We start from the raw sequence: 20,668 nt of genomic DNA on the forward strand, positions 1-20,668 counted from the left end.
GGCCCTGTTACTCCTACTCATAGCTGACTATATTTGTTATAAATATAGTCACGTTTTTCCTTTTTCCTTTTCTTTCTTTTTTTTTTTAAGACAGGGTCTTAATCTGTCACCCAGGCCGGAGTGCAGTGATGTGATCTCGGCTCACTGCAACCTCCACCTCCCGGGTTCAAGCAATTCTCCTGCCTCAGCCTCCCGAGTAGCTGGGATTACAGGTGCCTGCCACCATGCCTGGCTAATTTTTTGTATTTTTGGTAGAGATGGGGTTTCATCATGTTGGCCTTGCTTGTCTTGAACTCCTGACCTTGTGATCCTCCTGCCTTGGCCTCCTAAAGTGCTGGGATTACAGGTGTGAGCCACTGCGTCCGGCTTTTCCTAAACTATTTAAATATAACTGATAAATTAAAACTTAAAACTTTCAAAATAAAATTTTCCTAAACATTTACACAGTCAAATTATCTTGTTTCAATGTAACTGTCGAATGTAACTTCGAAATGCTTCAAACACCTTAAAATTTAACACAAACGTTTTTACTGCACCCATACCTTAACTTTGTAAAAACAGTTGTTATTATGCTGGACATGGAGGCTCATGCCTATAATCCCAGCACTTTGGGAGGCCGAAGCAGGAGGATCGCAAAGTCAGGAGTTCAAGACCAACCTGGCCTACCTGGTAAAACCCCTTCTCTATTAAAAATACAAAAATTGGCTGGGCATGGTGGTGAGCGCTCATAATCCCAATTACTTGGGAGTCTGAGGCAGAAGGTCTGAACCCTGGAGGTGGAGGTTGCAGTGAGCTGAGATCTCGCCACTGCACTCCGACCTGGGTGACAGAGCAAGACTCTGTGTGAAAAAAAAAAAAAAAAAAAAAAAAAAAAAAAAAAGAGTTGTTATTGACTTGACAAACTTGTCATCTCTACAAAATGTATTTTTATACTGTTTCAGGACTGCCCTTATTGGACCGCAGAGAGAAAGATGATCTCCTTCCCAGGTGCACTGAGTGGCAGCCTTGGGCCTGGACCGGTGGGTTCTTGGTGGCAGCAGACATTTGCTGGTGGGGCCTCCCTCAGACCATTTTCAACTGTTACATCAAGAGGACTTACACCAGGTTCTCGCAATCTTCACTCCCATGTGCATGAAGTCTTGGGAACATGATGTTCTGCCGCAGTTTACAATGACCTTCATTATGCATCATTAGCATTTCATTAACATTAGCAGGGCCATATAGCAGTTTAATCTATCAGCTACTCCCTTAGGTTATCTGGCTAATCCATTAACTTGCAACATAAATTATGGAACCCCCAGTTTTACCTGGTTATTTATGAGACCACTGGTTCTGACCTGCCCTTCCTGGTTTTGGCATGGTTCCTTGTTTTCTGGAAGCCTTTGACTTACTCTTAGTCAACTTATCTGCCCCTCGAAACTTATATAAATATACCATTTCATAAACAGACACACAGAACTTCAGGTAAGAAATAAGACCCCGTATCTACCAAACCTGTCTCTTTACTAAAATATCCTATTTTGACCCTTTCTTTGAATTGTAACTAGTTTTGTAATTACACAGTTATTTGTCTATTTTTACATATACAATGTTAACTTTTTATCAGTAAAGCCTCATGGCTTTTCATAGAGTCAACCTGTAGATCAACAACCATAGATCTACAGTTGTAGTGATACGCAAATTGTCACTGCCTGTTCCTTTGTCCTTTCAGCACTAACCCAGTATTTTTGGAAGGAACCTGGTTTTCTGAGAATAGCAAGATGTTTCAGGTCATTCTGATGTTCCCTTACTCCCACACATGGAATTAGCTTCTTTGAAGGGGTCCTGGCCACTGGTAATGAAAACCACTCCAGAGATTAATACTTGGGTACCGAGAATACATGCAGGTGTGCACAGGCAGACCAGGGATGCGATGGTATTCCATGCCACTGGAAAGACAGGTGGAAAAGATGCTGTTTCCTGAGCTTGTAATTGTGTTCATAGTGAGATTACTCATATAGTTCTAGTATTACTACAGCTTTCTCTTTTATGTGATTTTTAAGTGGATTATTTTCTACAATGTGCCTATTTAGATTTTTGACTCTTAACCCAAACTGATTATTCCTACCTCTGATTTTATCATTATATGTGTGTGTGTGTGTATATATGTATATATGTGTATACACACACACACACACACACACACATATACATATGAATTTTAGAGACAGGGTCTTGCTTTGTTGCTGCCCAGGTTGGAGGAGTACAGTGGCATGATCATAGCTTATTCCATCCTTGAGCTCCTAGGCTCAAGCAATCCTCCAGCCTTGGCCTCCCAAAGTGTTAGGATTACGGGCATGAGCCACCATGCCCAGCCAAGATCCATTATTTTGAGGTCGCCTGTATCCTTTATCAAAATCTTCTTTCAAGAAAGCATCTTGTGAAATTATGTTCCTAAATTATTGTTTTCATGTAAATGTTCATTTCTCATAAAGATAATGGATATTATGATAAAATTATTGACACGAATATATTCAGTTGTGCAAATTAATTATATTTCTTATATAACTGCCATTTCATGTCGATAAATTTATTGACACAAATTCATTCACATACTAGCTTCAAGAGGCCGACTGCCACCAGTGGGCAGCTGGGAAGCCGCTCTCCTCTAGGAACCATCACTGAGGCAGGTTGCCATTAATTATACACTTTTGAGTGATTTACATCCAATTCCACAAATGTGTCTTCATTAATTGAAGGCATTTTGAAATACTACTGGCAAATAGAAAGAATAGAGATGTTTGCTGATTGAAAATGTGCAAATCACATAGTAAGGCCATGGAAGAGCCAGCTGTGGCCTCTCTCCATTTACGAACCTGGATTCCCCCACAGAAAGGGGCCATCTCTTAGTCATTTCCATCTGCCTATGGCCAGGACAGTTTCCAGTAATAATAGGTGCTCAGTAACTCTTCTCTGAATGATGAATGGGTAGGAGGAAGAAAATGCCATGGGAATAGTGGAGAAAATCATAGCTTTCCAAATAATTAACCCAGAACCATCATCCACAGTCCACAATTTCTTCTTTTAATTTGTCTTCAGCATTCTGAGGTAATTGGGTTTTGAGACAAATTTTAAATTGTTTCATTTCCAAAGTTCGTTTGGTCACAACATCTAGGAGCAATCCATCTGCTAATCAATAAACAACATTTAAATGCTGCTGCGAGAAAGGCAAACCGGCACAAAACCAATACTGTCAGCAACCCAGGACAACTCTAATTTCCTGACAGAAATCGATTCACAGTAAAATAATGATTATTGTAAATATTTATAGTTCTAAAAGAAAAAGCTCATCAATGCAGCTTTTTCAGCAGTTCATTTCCAAATAAAGATTCTGATGGGCCCCACCTAGCCACGTATCTTGTGGTGCAGGACGTGATGGCTGTGCAGCGACTCTGTGGCTGTCTTGAAACTGGCTCTCTTGGAGGCTCTCTTGGAGGCAGTTTGGGTACATTATGCATGCGGTGGGGGAGGAACACTGGGCATGGAGAGGGGAGGTCCACACCTGGCTCTTCACTGTTTTGCTGTGTAATCTCAGAAAGCCATTTGACCACCCTGAACATTCCTTTTTTCTCATCTGGAAAAGAACAATAATCATATTGCCCAACTTAACCTTCCGGATAGTGAGGATGAAATGAAGAGGCGGGGAGGCTATATCTGTGAGCATATATTTAACGGACTAGACAACTTTAGGGTCTTTTCATGGTTCCGTATTTCCCAAGAACAGGGTTAAGGCGCAGGCAGGAAGGCTCCTGAGAAATCAGATGAGTCATCCTGAAGCTCAATGCCCAAGGGAGTTTTCCTCCTAAAAAATAAGTGACCCCAGAACGAAGTGTTCATTCAGTAACATGACTATGCAACAGGCGCTGGGAAAACAAAATGAAAAGGACCTGTAAGGGCTGCTCAGGAAGCTCAGTCTAGTGAGGAGGGAGGTTGTGCAAACAGAAAAATGGGGGACGGAGCTAGGCCAGTGCGACCACAGCTGTGGGAACGTGAATTGTGAGCTTCAGGGCTCATGGCCTGAGAATTTCATGTTGAGCAGCAACCACAGAGGGTTATTCCAGGAAAAGAAGAACAGGCAAAGACTAGCATTTCAGGGGAATCATGAAAACAAATCAGTTTCCCAAACTTCAGTCTCTTGAGGTCTGCTTTTACATTTTTTTTGGGGGGGGGGCATGTCTCTGCAGCATGTACACCATTTTAAGTTGGCTGATTTTTGAAAATGTAAACAAAAAATTTAAAAAGAACACTTTATATGACTGTGAAAAACGTTATCATTTGTCATAAAACAGAAAATGACCTTAGCACATGGGCCACATCAACTCATTACTCATGAAATAACTGTCAGGCTGAGTTTGTTTCTGAGGCTAAAGGGGTGACCAAGACGGACAGAGGTAAGGGAGGGAGATAATGTCACATAGGAATGGACGTTACGTAGAAAATATGAAGTGTCTTAGGAGGGTTACTTTAGATGGGTTTCTGGGGGTGAGGGTCAGGGATTGGAAGATGTCATTTGAGTCGAGGACTACAGTGTTGGAGCTAAACACCTTAACATCAAAACCAAAAACAAGGTCATTAAATTTCCACCAGACTCAGCTGCCTGCCGAAGGCTGCGCCACAAGCAGAGAAATGAATGAGCGAGTGTTGGAGGTGCGCACACCCAGCACAGACTTGTTGCGGGACAAAAAGAGACGTGAGGAAGTCGCCATATCACGTGTGATCTTACGCTGCTCAGTGGTCTGTAGCCCCTAAAACCCAGCCGGGTGGCCCAAAGGAAAGCACCCCACGCTTCAGGAAACGCCGCAGCTTCCAGTGGGATGCAGGTTGGGAGCACCCCGATGGACACATCAGTAAACTGAGAGCAAGAAAAGTTAATTCACTGCCCCAAATTAGGTAGTGAGAGGTACCGCTGCGACACGAAGCGTGCCCAGAACTCTCCTTGCACGCCCAGCCCAGCAGCTCCACATGCCGCGGGTCTAAGGTCGCCTTGGCAAAGGCTGGGCAAGACCGCCAGACTCCCAAGCCGGAGATCCTTGCTCCGGCCCTCCCGAGGGCCCCTCCCTGGGCGTGGCTCAAAACGAGATGCAGCGGCTCCGCCGAGCAGGATAAAAAGCACGGCCTCCGGCTGCGAGCATGCGCGTTAGCTCGGCCCGGGCCGGGCCGCGCTCGGCGCCGGGGGGAGGGTCACCCGAGGCGGACGTCCGCTACGCAGGCGTCTGCGCCCCGTGGGGAGGAGGGCGAAGACTCCATCCGCCATGTTGGATGCCGCAGATTCGCCATAACCTCGCCGGCTCTTTTCTTAAAAAAATAAAAATAAAAAGCGAAGCGTCAGCAGGGCGCCCCGCCTCCTCGGTCGGCACGGGAGGGGGCCCGGAAGAGCCCGAGGCTTTTTTTTCCTCCGCCGTGGGGGCGTTGCCATGGAGACGCGGGCGGCAGGTGAGTCGGGCTGGGGGTTGGGGTGAGACTGGGTGGGGGTGGGGCGCGGCGCGCGGGAAGCCGTTTCGAGCGTCGAGTCGGGAAGCAGCGCGCCGGCCGCGGAGGGATCCGGGTCTGGGGAGGAGAGCGAACGTAGTTGCGTTCTGCGGCTCACGTTCAGTCGCTGGGGTATCCCGCCGCAAAAAAAATGAAAAGCAAGGAGGGAGCGAGTGGAAGAGCACGCGCCCAGCCGTTTCCATGGCAATGGGTGGTGTCTGGGCGCGCGCCAGTGACGGAACGCAGTGGGCGCGAAGTTCGAATCCCGGCGGTGCCAGCTCTTTGACTGAGTGGACCTTGGCGGGTCTTCCTTCTTGCCTGGCCTCAGATTCCTCCTCGGCGAAATGAGTACCTCCTGCAGGCTTCCCGGCCGGCGGCTGGACCTGATAGATTGACAGATCTTCCACTTGACACCCGGTGCAAGTCTTTTAACCTTGAGCTTGGGGTCCTTCACCTGTAATTACTACAAGCTTCCACATTTGGGCACTGACTTAACACGTTTTGCTGCTCAGCTCTCTTGAGAACTCTAATTTGTAGGTCATTTATTATGAGGAACAGAAGTTCAGAGAGGTCAACATCACACATTTAAAAAACGATAGAACTGGGGTTTTAAAAATTAACTTCCTCCAACTTGGGCTAAAATCCAAACTCCTGCGTGCTCGCCTGACTTGTACCTCTGTCTTCTTAGAATAGGGTTTGGTTCATGTAAGTGTTCAGTATGTACTTAGTGAATGAAAGAACGAACGCGCTGGCTGATCATGTCTGCCCATCGGTCTGGCTTTTTTTTTTTTGCTGAGCCCAAGTGACCTTTTGGAGATGCAAACATCGTGTCACTGGGACTTACCCTGCACAGCTGCCTCTCTCCAGTTGTGTGTTCTGAGCCTACCAGTTCATCTACTGAAACATCTGTAGTGTGTGTCCCCATGCTGAAGGAAGTAGCGTGTCACTACCTCTAACCCCCAGGGGCGGGTTAACCCCCTTTCCTGACTTTAGTTTCAAATAACAGCTTTGCAAGAAGTCCCTCTGCACGCCAGGCAGGGGTAAAGAGCGGTGCCAGTCATAGTCCTGCCTCCACCTGCTGCGGTGCTAGACGTGGGAGAATGTGTCCTGGAGTGACAGAGTGGGCCCAGAGCCGAGTATTGGGTCAGGAGACCCGAACTATATCAGGCGTACTTTTTTAAATTTAATTTTTTAAATCTTTTGAGGCAGAGTCTCGCACTATCACTCAGGCTGGGGTGCGATGGCACAATCTCCGGTCACCGCAACCTCTGCTTTCCGAACTCAAGTGAACCTCCCACCTCAGCCTCCCAAGTACCTGTGACCACAGGTACGCTGATGAGCTGTGGTGCCCAGCTAATTCAGGTATGCTATCTTATGGTAGCCTAAAATGAGCACTGGAGAGACCTACTCTCCAAATACAGGTTGAGCATCCCTAATCCAAAAATCCGAAATCGGAAATGCTCCAAAGTCTGAAACTTTTGAGCACTGACATGAGGCCACAGTGGAAAATTTTCTATCTGACCTCGTGAGGGTTCTCAGTAGAAATGCAGTTGCATAACCGGGCGCAGTAGCTCACGCCTGTAATCCCAGCACTCTGGGAGTCTGAGGTGGGAGGGTCGATTGAGTCTAGGAGTTCAACACCAGCCTGGGCAGTGTAGTGAAACTCCATCTCTCTTTTTCTCAACAAAACAAAACAAAACAACAGTTACACAACTGTAAAGACGATGCTGTTAACATTCAGAAACAAATGTAGGCTGAACAGCAGACTTAAAGCCAGACATTGTTTATCATTCTGTTGTTTAGCAGCTGACACACGTGTTCTGGTGATGCTGCTGTGCTGCTTAGGTACCTTGAACACCTTGTTTTTCACTGTATTAATGGTGTGTCATATTTTTTACTGGTAAGGACTTATGTGTAAATAAATATAAGAAAGTGATCGTCTTATTGGTAGCATAGAAATTCAGAGTCAGGAATGGTGGCGATGCCAGACAATCACAGATTGCCCATATGCGTGGCTGAGATAGTGACGCGTTTGCTTTCTGATGGTTCATTGTACACTAACTTTGTTTCATGATCAAAATTAAAAATATTGTAAAATTACCTTCAGACTGTGTGTATAAGGTGTTCATCAAACATAAATAAATTTCATATTTAGACTTGGGTCCCATCCTCAGGTTATCTCACTATGTATATGCAAATATTCCAAAATCAAAAACATCTGGAATTCTGTAACTTTGGGTCCCAAGCATTTTGGATATGGGATCCTGAAACAGTAGTTTATTTGGGAATAACAGGGGATTGCAATTTAGATATGTGCGCTATGCTGGATCATAGGCACATCCAAAGAAGTTGGGGCAAATGGAAACTTTTAAAGACTAAAGGGAAGTCCACCTAAGCGGTTTTGAAACAAAGACCATTGGTTTTGGAGGCTTATTGCAGGAGTTGGCATTAGTCCATTGGAGACAGGTGCACCAGGCAAGTGTCCTGTGCAAGCAACAGGCTCTAAGGAATTCCTGGCATAGTTCCTGTCATACGCATACTTGCATGAGGGCCCTTCCTTCATATCCTCTGGCTCCATTTTGTTTAAGAGTTTCACATGAATGACTCCATTTTGATAAACGTGAAACATCTTCTCGATTGGTACCTTCCTCGTCCCACGTTGCTGCTTGTGTAGAGAGCATGAGTTGTCCACTTCTCCACTTCTGGAATTTACCCAAGAGTTTTAAAGAAGAACCCTGGACATATGTTGACGTTGCCTTCAATTTCCAGCTGTACCAAATGAGAAAAGATCACATATTAAAATGTGTTACTGTCAACTCATGGTCAGCTAATTTCTGAAAAGAGTTTCCTGTTTTGGTTAATTTAGGAAAGGGAGTACCATGAATGATAACGAGGTGGAGTTGCATGTGGTCTACAGAGCACAGCTGTAGGTGGCAAATGAGCTGAGATGGTCATTGTGTGAATTGGAGCCCTGTTTCCACAGTGCTCCCTTCTCAGTGGGCTTCTCCTTTGCCTCCGGTGAAAGGGTTCCTGTTTCTTGTCTCCCCATACCTTGCAATTTACATAACTTTTCAAAGATAGCTATCGTTAAGTAGAATTAAGCTCTTGCCTGGAACAAGGGCAGTCAGGAATCAGATATATTAAAAAGTCTCCTTAATTGCATTTCCTTTTATAGATAGTTTCAAGCATACAGCCTCTGAAAAGTTCTGCACCAAGATGGGTTGATTTAATTATGTAGAAGAGATTTAGTCTAGAGTTAAGTTTTCCCTCTCTTCTTAGCTGTTTACCCGGTTAAACTTTCACTGTTTTTGCAATTTCTCAAGGACAGGCATCAACTTTAAGGGCTGGAACATTTAAGGGGGTGGAAAGAGCCTGTGCTCTGGGCCCAGACATCTGCTTCTCACCAGATTCCTGACCTAAGGGAAGTCACAGAGCCCTTGGGACCCCAGTCCCTTCATTGGCAAAGGAGACACAATCCTGCCACAGGTGGCTGCTGATGGCATTCAGGAAATGGGATTTGTCTCTTCCCTTCCCAGAACCAGACTTCCCAGTGTACAGCTCAGTACACTGTCATCCACTCGCTTCTTGAAAGCATTTGTGAATGGAAAGGCAGAGCCTCCCAGACTCAGGTCATCCTCCCACATCAGCCTCCCGAATAGCTGGGACTACAGCAGTGCACCACCACACCTGGCTAATTTTTGTATTTTTTTGTAGAGATGGGGTGTCATCAGGTTGTCCAGGCTGGTATTGAACTCAGCCCAAGAGATCCACCCACCTCGGCCTCCCAAAGTGCTAGGATTATAGGCTTGAGTCACTGTGCCAGACTGAGTAATTTTTTTTTAATAAGTCATTTTTTAACGTAAATAAAATTAATTTATTGACACGGAGTTTCGCTCTTTGCCCAGGTTGGTGCGCAATGGTGTGATCTTGGCTCACTGCAACCTCTGCCTTCCGGGCTCAAGCGATTCTCCTGCTTCAGCCTCTCAAGTAGCTGGGATTACAGGCATGCGCCACCATGCCCGGCTAATTTTGTATTTTTAGTAGATATGGGGTTTCACCATGTTGGTCAGGCTGGTTTCCAACTCCTGACCTCAGGTGATCCGCCTGTCTCAGCCTCCCAAAGTGCCGGGATTACAGATGTGAGCCACCGTGCCTGGCTGAGTAATTTTTTTAAAAGAGAGAGAAAAAACAGCAGAGCAAAGCAAAATAGACATTTTAAACATCTTACAGATTTAGCGTTGCCTCCTTTTTTTTCAAGGAACACAAAATATATAGATAATTGAGTTTGCTTATAAAGATAATGTTTGGCATATCAATAGAAAAACAGGGACTTAAAATTGGGTGACATGATTTTCTTTTTTTAAACTAAAAAAACCTGTAACTTGACAAATTATATTTGTTTATGGGGTATAATGTGATGTTATGATTTATGAGTATAATGTGGAATAATTAAATCAAGTGAATTAACATATCCATCACCTCAAATAGTTACCATTTTGTGGTAACTAAACATTTAAAATGTACTTTTAGCAAATTTGAAATGTACATTATTACTGTATTCACCATGCTGTGCAATATGTCTCAAAGAAAAAAACGATTCCTCTTGTCTAATTGAGGCTTTGTACCCTTTGATCATCATTTTTTCCTGCACCCTCAGGCTCTGGTACCCACCATTCTACTCTCTGCTTCTTTGAGCTCCACTGTTTTAGAGTTCACATGTAAGAGAAAACATGCAGTGTTTGTCCTTCTGTGCTGGCTTATTTTACGTGGCACAGTGTTCTCCAGTTTCATCCATGTTGTCACAAACGACAACATTTCTTTTTTACAGCTGAATAATATTCCATGGTGTATATGTCCCACATTAAAAAACTCATTCACGTGTTGTTGGCCACTGAGGCCGATTCCATACTTGGCTATCGTGAATGGCACTACAGTGAACATGGTTCAGTCATCCCTTTCAGTATACGGGTTTAAAATCTTTTGAGTTCTTTTAAATCATGTAATACATGGAGCTGCAAAAGGTGGAACTCTGGAATCGGGTGCCTTTGTGTTCAACACAGGCAGATCAAGGCAGGATGGATGGGGTAGGGACCTGGCCTCAGAGGATGCCAGTGGAAACTGCAGGTTGTCCGAATAGGAAGGGGGCAGCATCCCATAGTGGGCAGTGGGGGAAAAGAGGACCAGCTCAGCCATGGGACCTGGAGCCAAGGACCAGGAGAGCTTTAGGGTGTCCTGGTATCTCTGGAGAGCATTTTAATTCAGCCCCAAGGCTCCTTATAGGGCCCTAACTGGCTTCCTTCTTAGTGTTAGATATTCTCCTTGTGTCCCTGCTGGTGGGCCTCTTCTTCAGGAGTTGCTACCATTTCTCTGCCCCTTAGGGTTATTATTATTGCTTATTATTATTATTATTATTTTTTACTATCAAGCTGGTCTTCAGTTTACCTAGATGTTTATGCCAAACTTTGTGCTGTTTGCTAGGGATGCAAAGTCCAATATGACATGTTCTTCCCTCTTGAGGATTTCATGCAGTCCTGGCAGTGGAAAACAGATTCCTTTAGGAATGGGGCTAGGTGCTGTGATGGAAGTAAGCCTTGAGTATTGAGGGCTTCAGAGTGGGTGCATCTACCCCAGCCCGAGGGATTGTGGGAAGGCTTCCTGAAGGAGGAGATGTGTTGAGCTGGGTCTTGTGGGGTGAGCAGAGGTGCCCTGTAGAAAGAAGGGATAGCTGGTGCAGTGACACAGGTGTGGCCCACCCTTTGTGACCAGGTGAGTACTGAGCTTGGGGAGGGGCATGGGGTGCTGGAGGTCTGTGATGAAGGGCCTTTGAGTAGTGGGAAGCTGTTAGGACTTTATTTTGGAAACTTTGAGGGACAGAAAGATAACAAGGCTTGCGGACTGGCCTTTCAGAAAGAAAGATCTCTGGCAGCTGCCAAGAGACAGGTTTTTTTTTTTTTTTTTTTTTGTATGTGTGTACTATATATACTGAAGTGCATAGACTTAAAGTGTAGAGTTTGACCACTCACATAACCCACACTCCTAACAATATTCAGAACTTTTTCATCAGCCCAGAAAGTTTTCTCTTGCACCTTACTGTCCCATCCCTGCTCCTCACCCCAAGCAACCACTAGTCTTTTTGTTTGTTTGTTTGTTTCTGAGATGGAGTCTTGCTCTTGTTGCCCAGGGTGGAGGGCAATGGCGCGATCTTGGCTCACTGCAACCTCCGCCTCCTGGGTTCCAGCAATTCTCCTGTCTCAGCCTCCTGAGTAGCTGGGATTACAGGGGAATACCACTACACCTGGGTAATTTCTGTATTTTTAGTAGAGAAGGGGTTTCACTATGTTGGCTAGGCTGGTCTCGAACTCCTGACCTCAAGTGATTTGCCCACCTGGGTCTCCCAAAGTGCTGGGGATTATAGGCATGAGCCACCGTGCCTGGCCACAATCACTAGTCTTGATGTCACCATAGATGAATTTCTTCTTCTGTAGAACATCATATAATTCTTTTGTGTCTGGTTTCCTTTATTCAGCATAGAACTTCTGAGATTCAGTAGTTTGTTTCTTTCTGTTGCGTGAATATAGCCACAGTCTCTTTCCAGTTTTTCGTTATGGGGAATAAAGCTGCAGTGAATGTTCCTGTACAAGCCTTTTTGTGGATATTTATTTTCATTTCTTTTGGGTTAATAAGTACATAGGAGTGGAATTTATGGGTTATAGTGATGTTTTAACTTTTTAAGAAACTTCCAAATAGCTTTCCAGAGTCATTTGTATCATTTTACATTCCCATCAGAGAATTCTGTCAGAGAATTCTGCTTGCTCTCTGTCCTTACCAGCATTTGGTATTGTCAGTCTTTTATTTTGTCTTCTCTAGAGGACGTGCGGTGGTATCTCCCTTAATTTGCATTTGCCTGATGACTAATGATGTTGAACATGTTTTCTTGTGCTTATTGGCCATTTGTGTCATCTTTAGAGAAATGTCTATTCAAGTCTTTGGCCTATTTTAATAAATTGGGGACTGAGTGTGGTGGCTCATGCCTTCAATCTCAGCATTTTGGAAGTCTGAGGTGGGAGGATTGCTTGAGGCCAGGAGTTCAAGATCATCCTTGGCAACATAGTGAGACCCCACCTCTACACACAAAAAAAGCTGGGCATGGTGGTGGATGCCCTTGGTCCCAGCTTATCAGGAGGCTGAGGTGGGAGGATCGCTTGAGCCCAGGAGTTCAAGGCTTCAGTGAGCTGTGAACATGCCACTGCACTCTAGCCTGGGCCTCAGTGAAACAGTTTCTCTAAAAATAAACAAATAGGCAAGCAAATACATAAATAGGATTTATTGTCTTTTTGTTGCTGGAATGTAAGAGTCCTTTATATATTCTGGATGTTTGTCTTTTGTTGTATATATATGTGTGTGTGTGTGCGTGTGTATGTTGTGAACATTTTCTCCCAATTTCTGCTCACTTATTTGTCTCTTATCTTTTGATGAACGGAAGTTTGTAATTTTATTGGAGTTTTATTTGCCATTATTTTTACATTTATAGGAGGTGCTTTTTGTATCTCCTCTTAAGAAATGTTTTCCGGCCGGGCGCGGTGGCTCAAGCCTGTAATCCCAGCACTTTGGGAGGCCGAGGCGGGCGGATCACAAGGTCAGGAGATCGAGACCACAGTGAAACCCCGTCTCTACTAAAAATACAAAAAAATAGCCGGGCGCGGTGGCGGGCGCCTGTAGTCCCAGCTACTCAGGAGGCTGAGGCAGGAGAATGGCGGGAACCCGGGAGGCGGAGCTTGCAGTGAGCCGAGATCGCGCCACTGCACTCCAGCCTGGGCAACAGCGTGAGACTCCGTCTCAAAAAAAAAAAAAAAAAAAAAAAAAAAAAAAAAAAAAAGAAATGTTTTCCTACTTTAAGGTCACAAAGAAAGTCTAATTTTTTTTTTTAAGGTTTATATTTCTTGCTTTTATTAGGTCTACTATCTATCTCTAATAAGTTTGTGTATGGTATGAAGTAGGGATGGAGAATGTTTTTTTTCCTGCATGTGGTTACCCAGTTTTTCTAGCCTCGTTTGTTAGAAGAACCTTTTCTTCCTCCATTGAATTAGTTTGACCCTTTTCTTGAAAATTATGTGTCAGTTCACTCCTGAACGTTCTGGTCTGTTCCACTGCTCTATTTGTTTATTCTTTATCAGTACCACACTACTTTGATTACTACAGCTTTATAGTAATTTTTGAAGTATAAATAATAAGCAAGAGAACACTTTTTGGAGGGACAAAAATACAGGCAGGAGAGTTTCATTAGGTGCTGTCCTAGTGCAATCCCAGCTGTAGGGATGAGGAGGGACAGATTTAGAGAAGTAGTTCAGAGAGAAAGCCCCTGGGACTGGTGAGGGATTGGCTTTTACCTTAGGGACCTGCAGGCATTCCATCTGTGTTTGTTTCTAGGGAAAGGGGAATGGTGAATATAACAGGCTCAGGGACATGAAAACTCTGCAGGCTTCCTATGTGCAGCCCTGGGTCTATAATCTTCAGTTTCCTCCTGTGGTGGTAGAGAAGCATCTTTTGAATTCTGCCTGGTTTTGTGTCTGAGTTGGCGCAAGGGACTTGTTCAGGGCTAGCCCAGTTCCAGGAAGCACCTTGGGAAGACCCTTCCTCGGGGAGAGAGCCCCACAGGGAACCAGGCTTAGGTAATGCAGGGAAAAGGGGCCCTGAGGGGAAGCAGAACTGGGTGGAAGTCCTGGTCCTGCTGTCTAACAGCCCTGGGGCCTTGGCAAGTATCTTGAGCCACCTTTGCCTCCTATATTATATATTATATGAAAATGGTCCCCACAGACCTACTAGGTAGCGTGCTCGTAGAGTTTTCATACGGGAGGATTGGGAACATACCTGGCATATGGCGGGGGACTTTACTCTTTTCCACCATCCGTCTTTTCCTTCTTTCCCTCTCCTCTCTTCCCCTTCCATTCTCCCTCTGTCAGTCTTCACCTTCTTTCCCTGAACATTTGGATCCAATCCCTCATCATGCAGTTGCAGGGGAATAAGATAGGGCCTGATCATAATAACTATCATTTCTGTAGACCTGCTCAGTTGGGTGCTTCACACCCATTCTTTAGTTTATTCTTCACAAAAGCTCTGCAAGGTGGGTCTATTATCTCTGCTTTGCAAGTGAGGATACAGAAGCTCAGGCTGGTCCCTGTGGCTGTCCAGCTCCACTCAATCTCTCCCTGTGCTACTGGCCATCTGTGCTTGCTGATGTGGTCATAAATATCTCTGAAGTGCCTGCTGTGTGTGAGGCCCTATCTGGGCTGCGTGCAGTGGCTGAGGCACCAGCTGGTAGGTGGCTCCACGGCACTACTCACATATCCTCTATGGGAATGGTTCTCCCAGGAGTTAGGCATCGAGGGGGCCTTGAGACCTGTTCTGAAGGAACTCACAGTCTGCAAGGCAGACAAAACTAATTAAAATGAGCAAAAGGTTTGAAAGATTCTTTAACAGAATAATGTATAAAAATGATCAATAAACATATGAAAAGATGATCAACATCATTAGTTCCTAGGGAAATGCAAATTAAAATCACAATGAGACACTACTACCTACCCACTGGAATGGTGAAAATTGAAAAGAATCCCAAGTGCTGATAAGGATGTGAAGCAGCTGGAACTTTGATACATCATTGGTAGGAATGCAAAATGGTACAGCTACTTTGGAAGATAGTTTGCTGCCTTCTTACAATGTTGAGGGTACACTTATGTATTAGTCTGCTTTCATGCTGCTGATAAAGACATACCCGAGACTGAGTAATTTATCAAGAGAAAGAGGTTTAGTGGACTCACAGTTCCACGTGGCTGTGGAGGCCTTATAATCAAGGCAGAAGGCGAAAGGCATGTTTTACTTGGGGGCAGGCAAGAGAGAATGAGAACCAAGTGAAAGAGAGATGGTTCCAAGACCTGAACCATCAGATCTCATGAGACTTATTCACTACCACGAGAGCAGTATGGGGGAAACAGCCTCCACGATTCAATTATCTCCCACTGGATTCCTCCCACAACATGTGGGAATTATGGGAGCTACAATTTAAGATGAAATTTGGGTGGAAATACAGCCAGACCATATCAACTTAACATAAAAGGTAGCAATCCTATTCCAAGAAAAAACGAAACCTATGTCTGTCTGAAGACAGGTATACACATGTTCATAGCAGCTTTATTTCTAATAACCCTGTCTTAGTCTGATTTCTGTTGCTTATAACAGAATACTTGAAGTTGGGTAATGTATAAGGAAAGGAATTTATTTCTTATAGTTCTGGAGGCTGAGAAGGCCAAGGTCAAGGGGCTGCATCTGGTGAGGGCCTTCTTGCTGGGTGGGTACTCTCTGAAGAGTCCCAAGGTGGCACAGGGTATCAATGGCAAGGGGCTGAGTTTGTTAATGTACTATGATCAGGACTCTCTTCCTCTTCTTGTAAAGCCACCAGTTCTATTTTCATGATAACCCATTATTCTATTAACTCTTTAATTCATTCATGAGAGCAGAGCCATCATGGTCCAATCACCTCTTAAAGGCCCCACCTCTCAACACTGCCACATTGGGGGTTAAGTTTCAACATGCATTTTTGGAGGGAACATTGAAAGCATAGCAAGCCCCAAACTGGAACCAGCCCAAATGCTCAACAGCTGGTGCAAAGATAAACAAATTGTGATATATCCATACAAAGGAATACTACTTGGCAATGAAAAAGGATGAAAAAGTGATGCAGGCAGCAACCTGAACCAATCTCAAGGGCGTGTTAAAGAAGCCAGACACAAAAGACAACATACTTTGAGGATGGGAGAAATTAGAACCTTTGTTCACTGTTTGTTGGAACGTAGAACAGTGCAGCTGCTGTGGAAAACAGTATGGAAATTTCTCAAGAAATGAAAGATAGAATTACCATGTGATTCAGCAATTTCACTTCTTGGAATATATTTCTGAAAATTGAAAGCAGAGTCTCAAAGAGATATTTGTATACCCATGTTCATAACAGCGTTATTCATAATAGCTAAAATGTGGAAACAAACCAAGGGATGAAAGGCTAAGCAAAATGTAGTGTATACATAGAATAGAGCATTATTCAGCCTTAAAAAGGATGGAAGCCTGACATAGGCTACCACATGATGAACCTTGAGGCCACTGTGCACAGCAAAAATAAGATAGTCACAAAAAGACAATTACCAAATTATTACCCTTACATGAGGTTCCTAGAGTAGTTAAATTCAAAGAGACAGAATGTAGGATGGTGGTTGCCAGGAGCTGGGGGAAGAGGCATCTGGAGTTAGTGTTTAATGGACATAGAGTTTTGGTTTTGTAAGATGAAAAAGTTCTGGTGATGGACGGTCGAGATGGTTGCACACCAGTGTGAATGTATCTAATGCCACTGAACCGTATACCTAAAAATAGTTAAGATGGTAAATTTTATGTGTATTTACCATAAACACACATTTACATGGGGGTGGGGGGTGAGGGCACTGACTGAAGAGGCACCGGGAGCTTGGTGGGTGCCTGGGACTGGTCTGAGTCTTGACTGTGGCGATGGCGACAGCGACATAACCCTGTCTCTCGATTTAAACTTACTCACTTACACAAGGGTCCCTTGGACAGTGCTAGAAGCTTGTACAAGGTACAGTAGGGGGATCAGTGACGTGGTCACTGCCAGTCAGTTCTGCCTGGGCTGGGCGAGGGGCTCAGGAAAGCCACAGGATGATGTTTGAGCAGATTGACCAGGCCAAGGAGGCACAGCAGGGGGCAAGGCAGGAAAGCATGAGGGAGCCCGACAAGGTATGCAGCCTCTGCCTCCCCCTGGACTGGCCAGAGCTCTGCGGGGGCATGGCAGTTGCAGCCCAGAGTCTGACAGTGAACCTCCAGGTCCTCGTGCATTCTTTGTACAGGGGTCAGGTCTGAGCTGCCGAGCACCGGGGTGGAGGGAGGGGAGTGTGCTCAGCCGGCCGGCTCTCCTGCTGGACTCTGGCTGAGCTGTCCAGTAGCCTCTGGCTTGTGAGGCCCTGCCCATGTCCTGAGTCTCTACCTCCATCAGCAGGGTCAACTCCCTGTCCATCTAGCCTGCCTTTCTCTCCTCTCCTTGGCCTTTCTTCTTGCTGAGTTGGGTGTCTGTGGGGTCCCCCACCCCAGAAATATGGGCTCTGGGAAACAGCACTGGCTTTGGAGTCCCGGAGACCTAGCTTTGCATTTTAGACCCACAGTGTGATCTTTCTTGTGACTTCTTTGAGCCTCAGTTTCCATTTCTACAAAATTGTGGCTAAACATGTCTTCATCTGAGGATTTTATTCTCTGAAGAACCAAGTCAGGTGAGGTACGCACTGAACTGGCTGCTGCTCAGGAAGTGTTTTTGAGGTGATCTTGAGAGTTCTTGCTGAGCAAGGCCATGTTGAACTCAGTGCCTAAGACTCCATCAGAGGCAGCTTGCAGCTTTTCAGAGTCTGTCGGGGAGTATCACTGCCTGATGATGCACAGGACTTGCAGCTGTCCTTGGCCCCACTGCCCGCATGCCACTTAGCTCCCCACGGGTGCGTGCCAGCCTTCCGCCTGAGCCGAGGCTCCTGCCCTGGTGCCCTGTCCATCCCGACAGCATGACGCTTCAGCACTCACGTTCTTAACCACCAGAGAGGTTATCTGCATTCCCAGCTTCCACCGTGTCCCAGTGCTGTGTGACGTGCTCTCCAACCATTGTTCTCTGCCAGCGTAACTGCAGTTCTCTGATGTTGGGATATTATCTTTGATTTACAGACAAAGAAATAGAGGGGCAGAGAGGTTTGGTCTCATGCTGGTAGGTGGTCCAGCTAGGATTTGAGCTTTGGGCTATTCCATCCCAAACCAAACTGTGCTGTTCTCAGGCTACTGAGTGGACTCCATCATATTTCTTGAGCACCTGGACTGTCAGCACTTCCCACCCTACCTCATTTAATTTAATGACCCAGGGAGGCAGATGCTGTTATTGCCATTATACAGATTAGGAAACGGGCTCAGCAGGTTGGAGTCATGGCACAGAGTCCACTCCTCACTAGGAGTGCAGCCAGACTCACCCAGGTCAGTGTGGTCCCAAAGTACAGGTCTTTACACCTGCAGGCCATGGGTTAGCTCCTTTTATTTCCTCTGTTGTCATTGCTTTCATGTCTCTGTTCCTTTCCCTCTTTGGATCTTACTGTTCCTTAGAGATTGACAGAAGCATTTCATACTTGGGGGTTATTAACCCTTTCCTGCCAGAGTTTGCTGTTTGCCCTTGTGGTGGGTTTGACCTGCCCTCAGGTGTGGACCCTGGCTCTATGCTCAGTTCCCTATGCAATGCAGGGAGCGGCTGAGGGGCAATGATTAAGATCACTGGACTTTAGGGAAATGGGGGAATATGGAGATACAGTTGCAGAAATATGAGGTGCCCTGGAACACCAGGCTTTGATTCTGCCTTTTTAATGTCGATCTCACTCTCCTCTTCTTCTCTTTCTCCTGCTGTCAATTTTTAGAAGACAAAGTAATCAAGAAAAACATTCTGTACTTTTCCTTTTTAATTTTTTTTGGTCTTTGCTCTCTAATAGGAAGACTATATAAGAAATGCCCACAGAAGGGCTTGAATTGGGAGACGAGTTTTGGTGATGGGAACTGATGGCTAGACGGTAGGTAGACAGGAACATTGATGGGATTTGGTGACTGTTTCTTGGTGCCCTTCCGGGGGAGGAGTCAAAGGTGAGAGGGTGGCTGGGTGGCCAGGAGGGTGCTGTGCCCTGGATCCCTGGGGGTATCCAGGAGGCTGGTTCTGTTGAGTGGGAGGAGAGTTCCTCTTTGGGACACAGTGGCTTTGACGGTTCACCTGACCTTCTGATGCTTCTACCAGAATGTCCCAGGGAAGAGGGGCTCAGGGCATGAGCGATTTGGGTGGGGCATGGTGTTTGGAATTCTTGGATGCAAGGAACATAGATTTGATCAGGGCATTCTTTATTATTGCTCTTATTATTTTAGTTCAGAATTCCTTAGCAAGTCTACTGGAGTGTCCAAATAGTTGGCTGTCCTGCACTGTCAGGTTCTCCTGCTGCCTCTCCTGGGCACGCTGTCTATCTCTTCCACCTTCCCTTGCCTCCTTCTCCTGCTATTATTTGGGTCATTCTTTTTATTTTTATTTATTTATTTTTTTTCGAGATGGAGTCTTGCTCCTTCACCCAGGCTGGAGTGAAGTGGTGTGATCTCAGCTCACTGGGCTCCACCTCCTGGGTTCAAGTGAGTCTCCTGCCTCAGCCTCTGGAGTAGCTGGGACTCCAGGCATCTGCCACCATGCCCGGCTAATTTTTTTTTTTTCGTATGTTTAATAGAGACAGAGTTTTGCCGTGTTGGCCAGGCTGGTCTCAAACTCCTGACCTCAGGTAATCCACCCACCTCGGCCTCCCAAAGTGCTAGGATTACAGGTGTGGGCCACTGCGCCTGGCCTTGGTCGGGTCATCCTTCTGCGTGTTCCTGACCGGCCCTGGTGGCTCCCTTATCCCAGGGCTTTTGGAGTTTTCTCTGTGTGCAGTCTGAGCAGGTAGGAGGGACTAGGTGACATAGGAGTCTGTTGCTCAGCACTGGGCGTGTTAAATATTGTTGTACTGGCTGAGTGTGGTGGCTCACGCCTGTAATTCCAGCGCTTTTGGAGGCCGAGGCAGGCGGATCACTTGGGGCCAGGAATTTGAGATCAGCCTGGCCAACATGGTGAAACCCCTTCCTTTTTTTAAAGTTTTTAGTTTTTTGAGATGGAATCTCGCTCTGTCGCCCAGGCTGGAGTGCAGTGGCGCGATCTCGGCTCACTGCAAGCCCCGCCTCCCGGGTTTACGCCATTCTCCTGCCTCAGCCTCCGGAGTAGCTGGGACTACAGGCGCCCGCCACCACGCCTGGCTAATTTTTTGTACCTTTAGTAGAGACGAGGTTTCATCGTGTTAGCCAGGATGGTCTGGATCTCCTGGCCTCGTGATCCGCCCACCTCGGCCTCCCAAAGTGCTGAGATTACAGGCGTGAACCACCGCGCCCGGCCGGTGAAACCCCTTCTCTACTAAAAATACAAAAAAAGGCCAGGCGCTGTGGCTCGCGCCTGTAATCCCAGCACTTTGGGCGACAGTGACGGGTGGATCACAAGGTCAGGAGTTCAGTACCAGCCTGGCCAAGATAG

The 20,668-nt window shown here is 45.8% G+C and overlaps 1 protein-coding gene across 1 annotated transcript in view; it reads left to right on the forward strand.

Moving 5' to 3' along the window:
- The first annotated feature begins 5,267 nt into the window (after window positions 1-5,267).
- ZFAT (zinc finger and AT-hook domain containing) overlaps window positions 5,268-20,668 on the forward strand; it is a 235,157-nt gene continuing 219,756 nt past the window's right edge. The window contains exon 1 of the mRNA XM_050801563.1: window positions 5,268-5,472. Coding sequence (XP_050657520.1) covers window positions 5,454-5,472 — 19 coding nt within the window. The 5' untranslated portion in view covers window positions 5,268-5,453. The remainder of the gene's footprint in view (window positions 5,473-20,668) is intronic.

The sequence above is a fragment of the Macaca thibetana genome, chromosome 8, assembly GCF_024542745.1.
Source record: "Macaca thibetana thibetana isolate TM-01 chromosome 8, ASM2454274v1, whole genome shotgun sequence".
Classification (NCBI taxonomy): Eukaryota; Metazoa; Chordata; class Mammalia; order Primates; family Cercopithecidae; genus Macaca; species Macaca thibetana.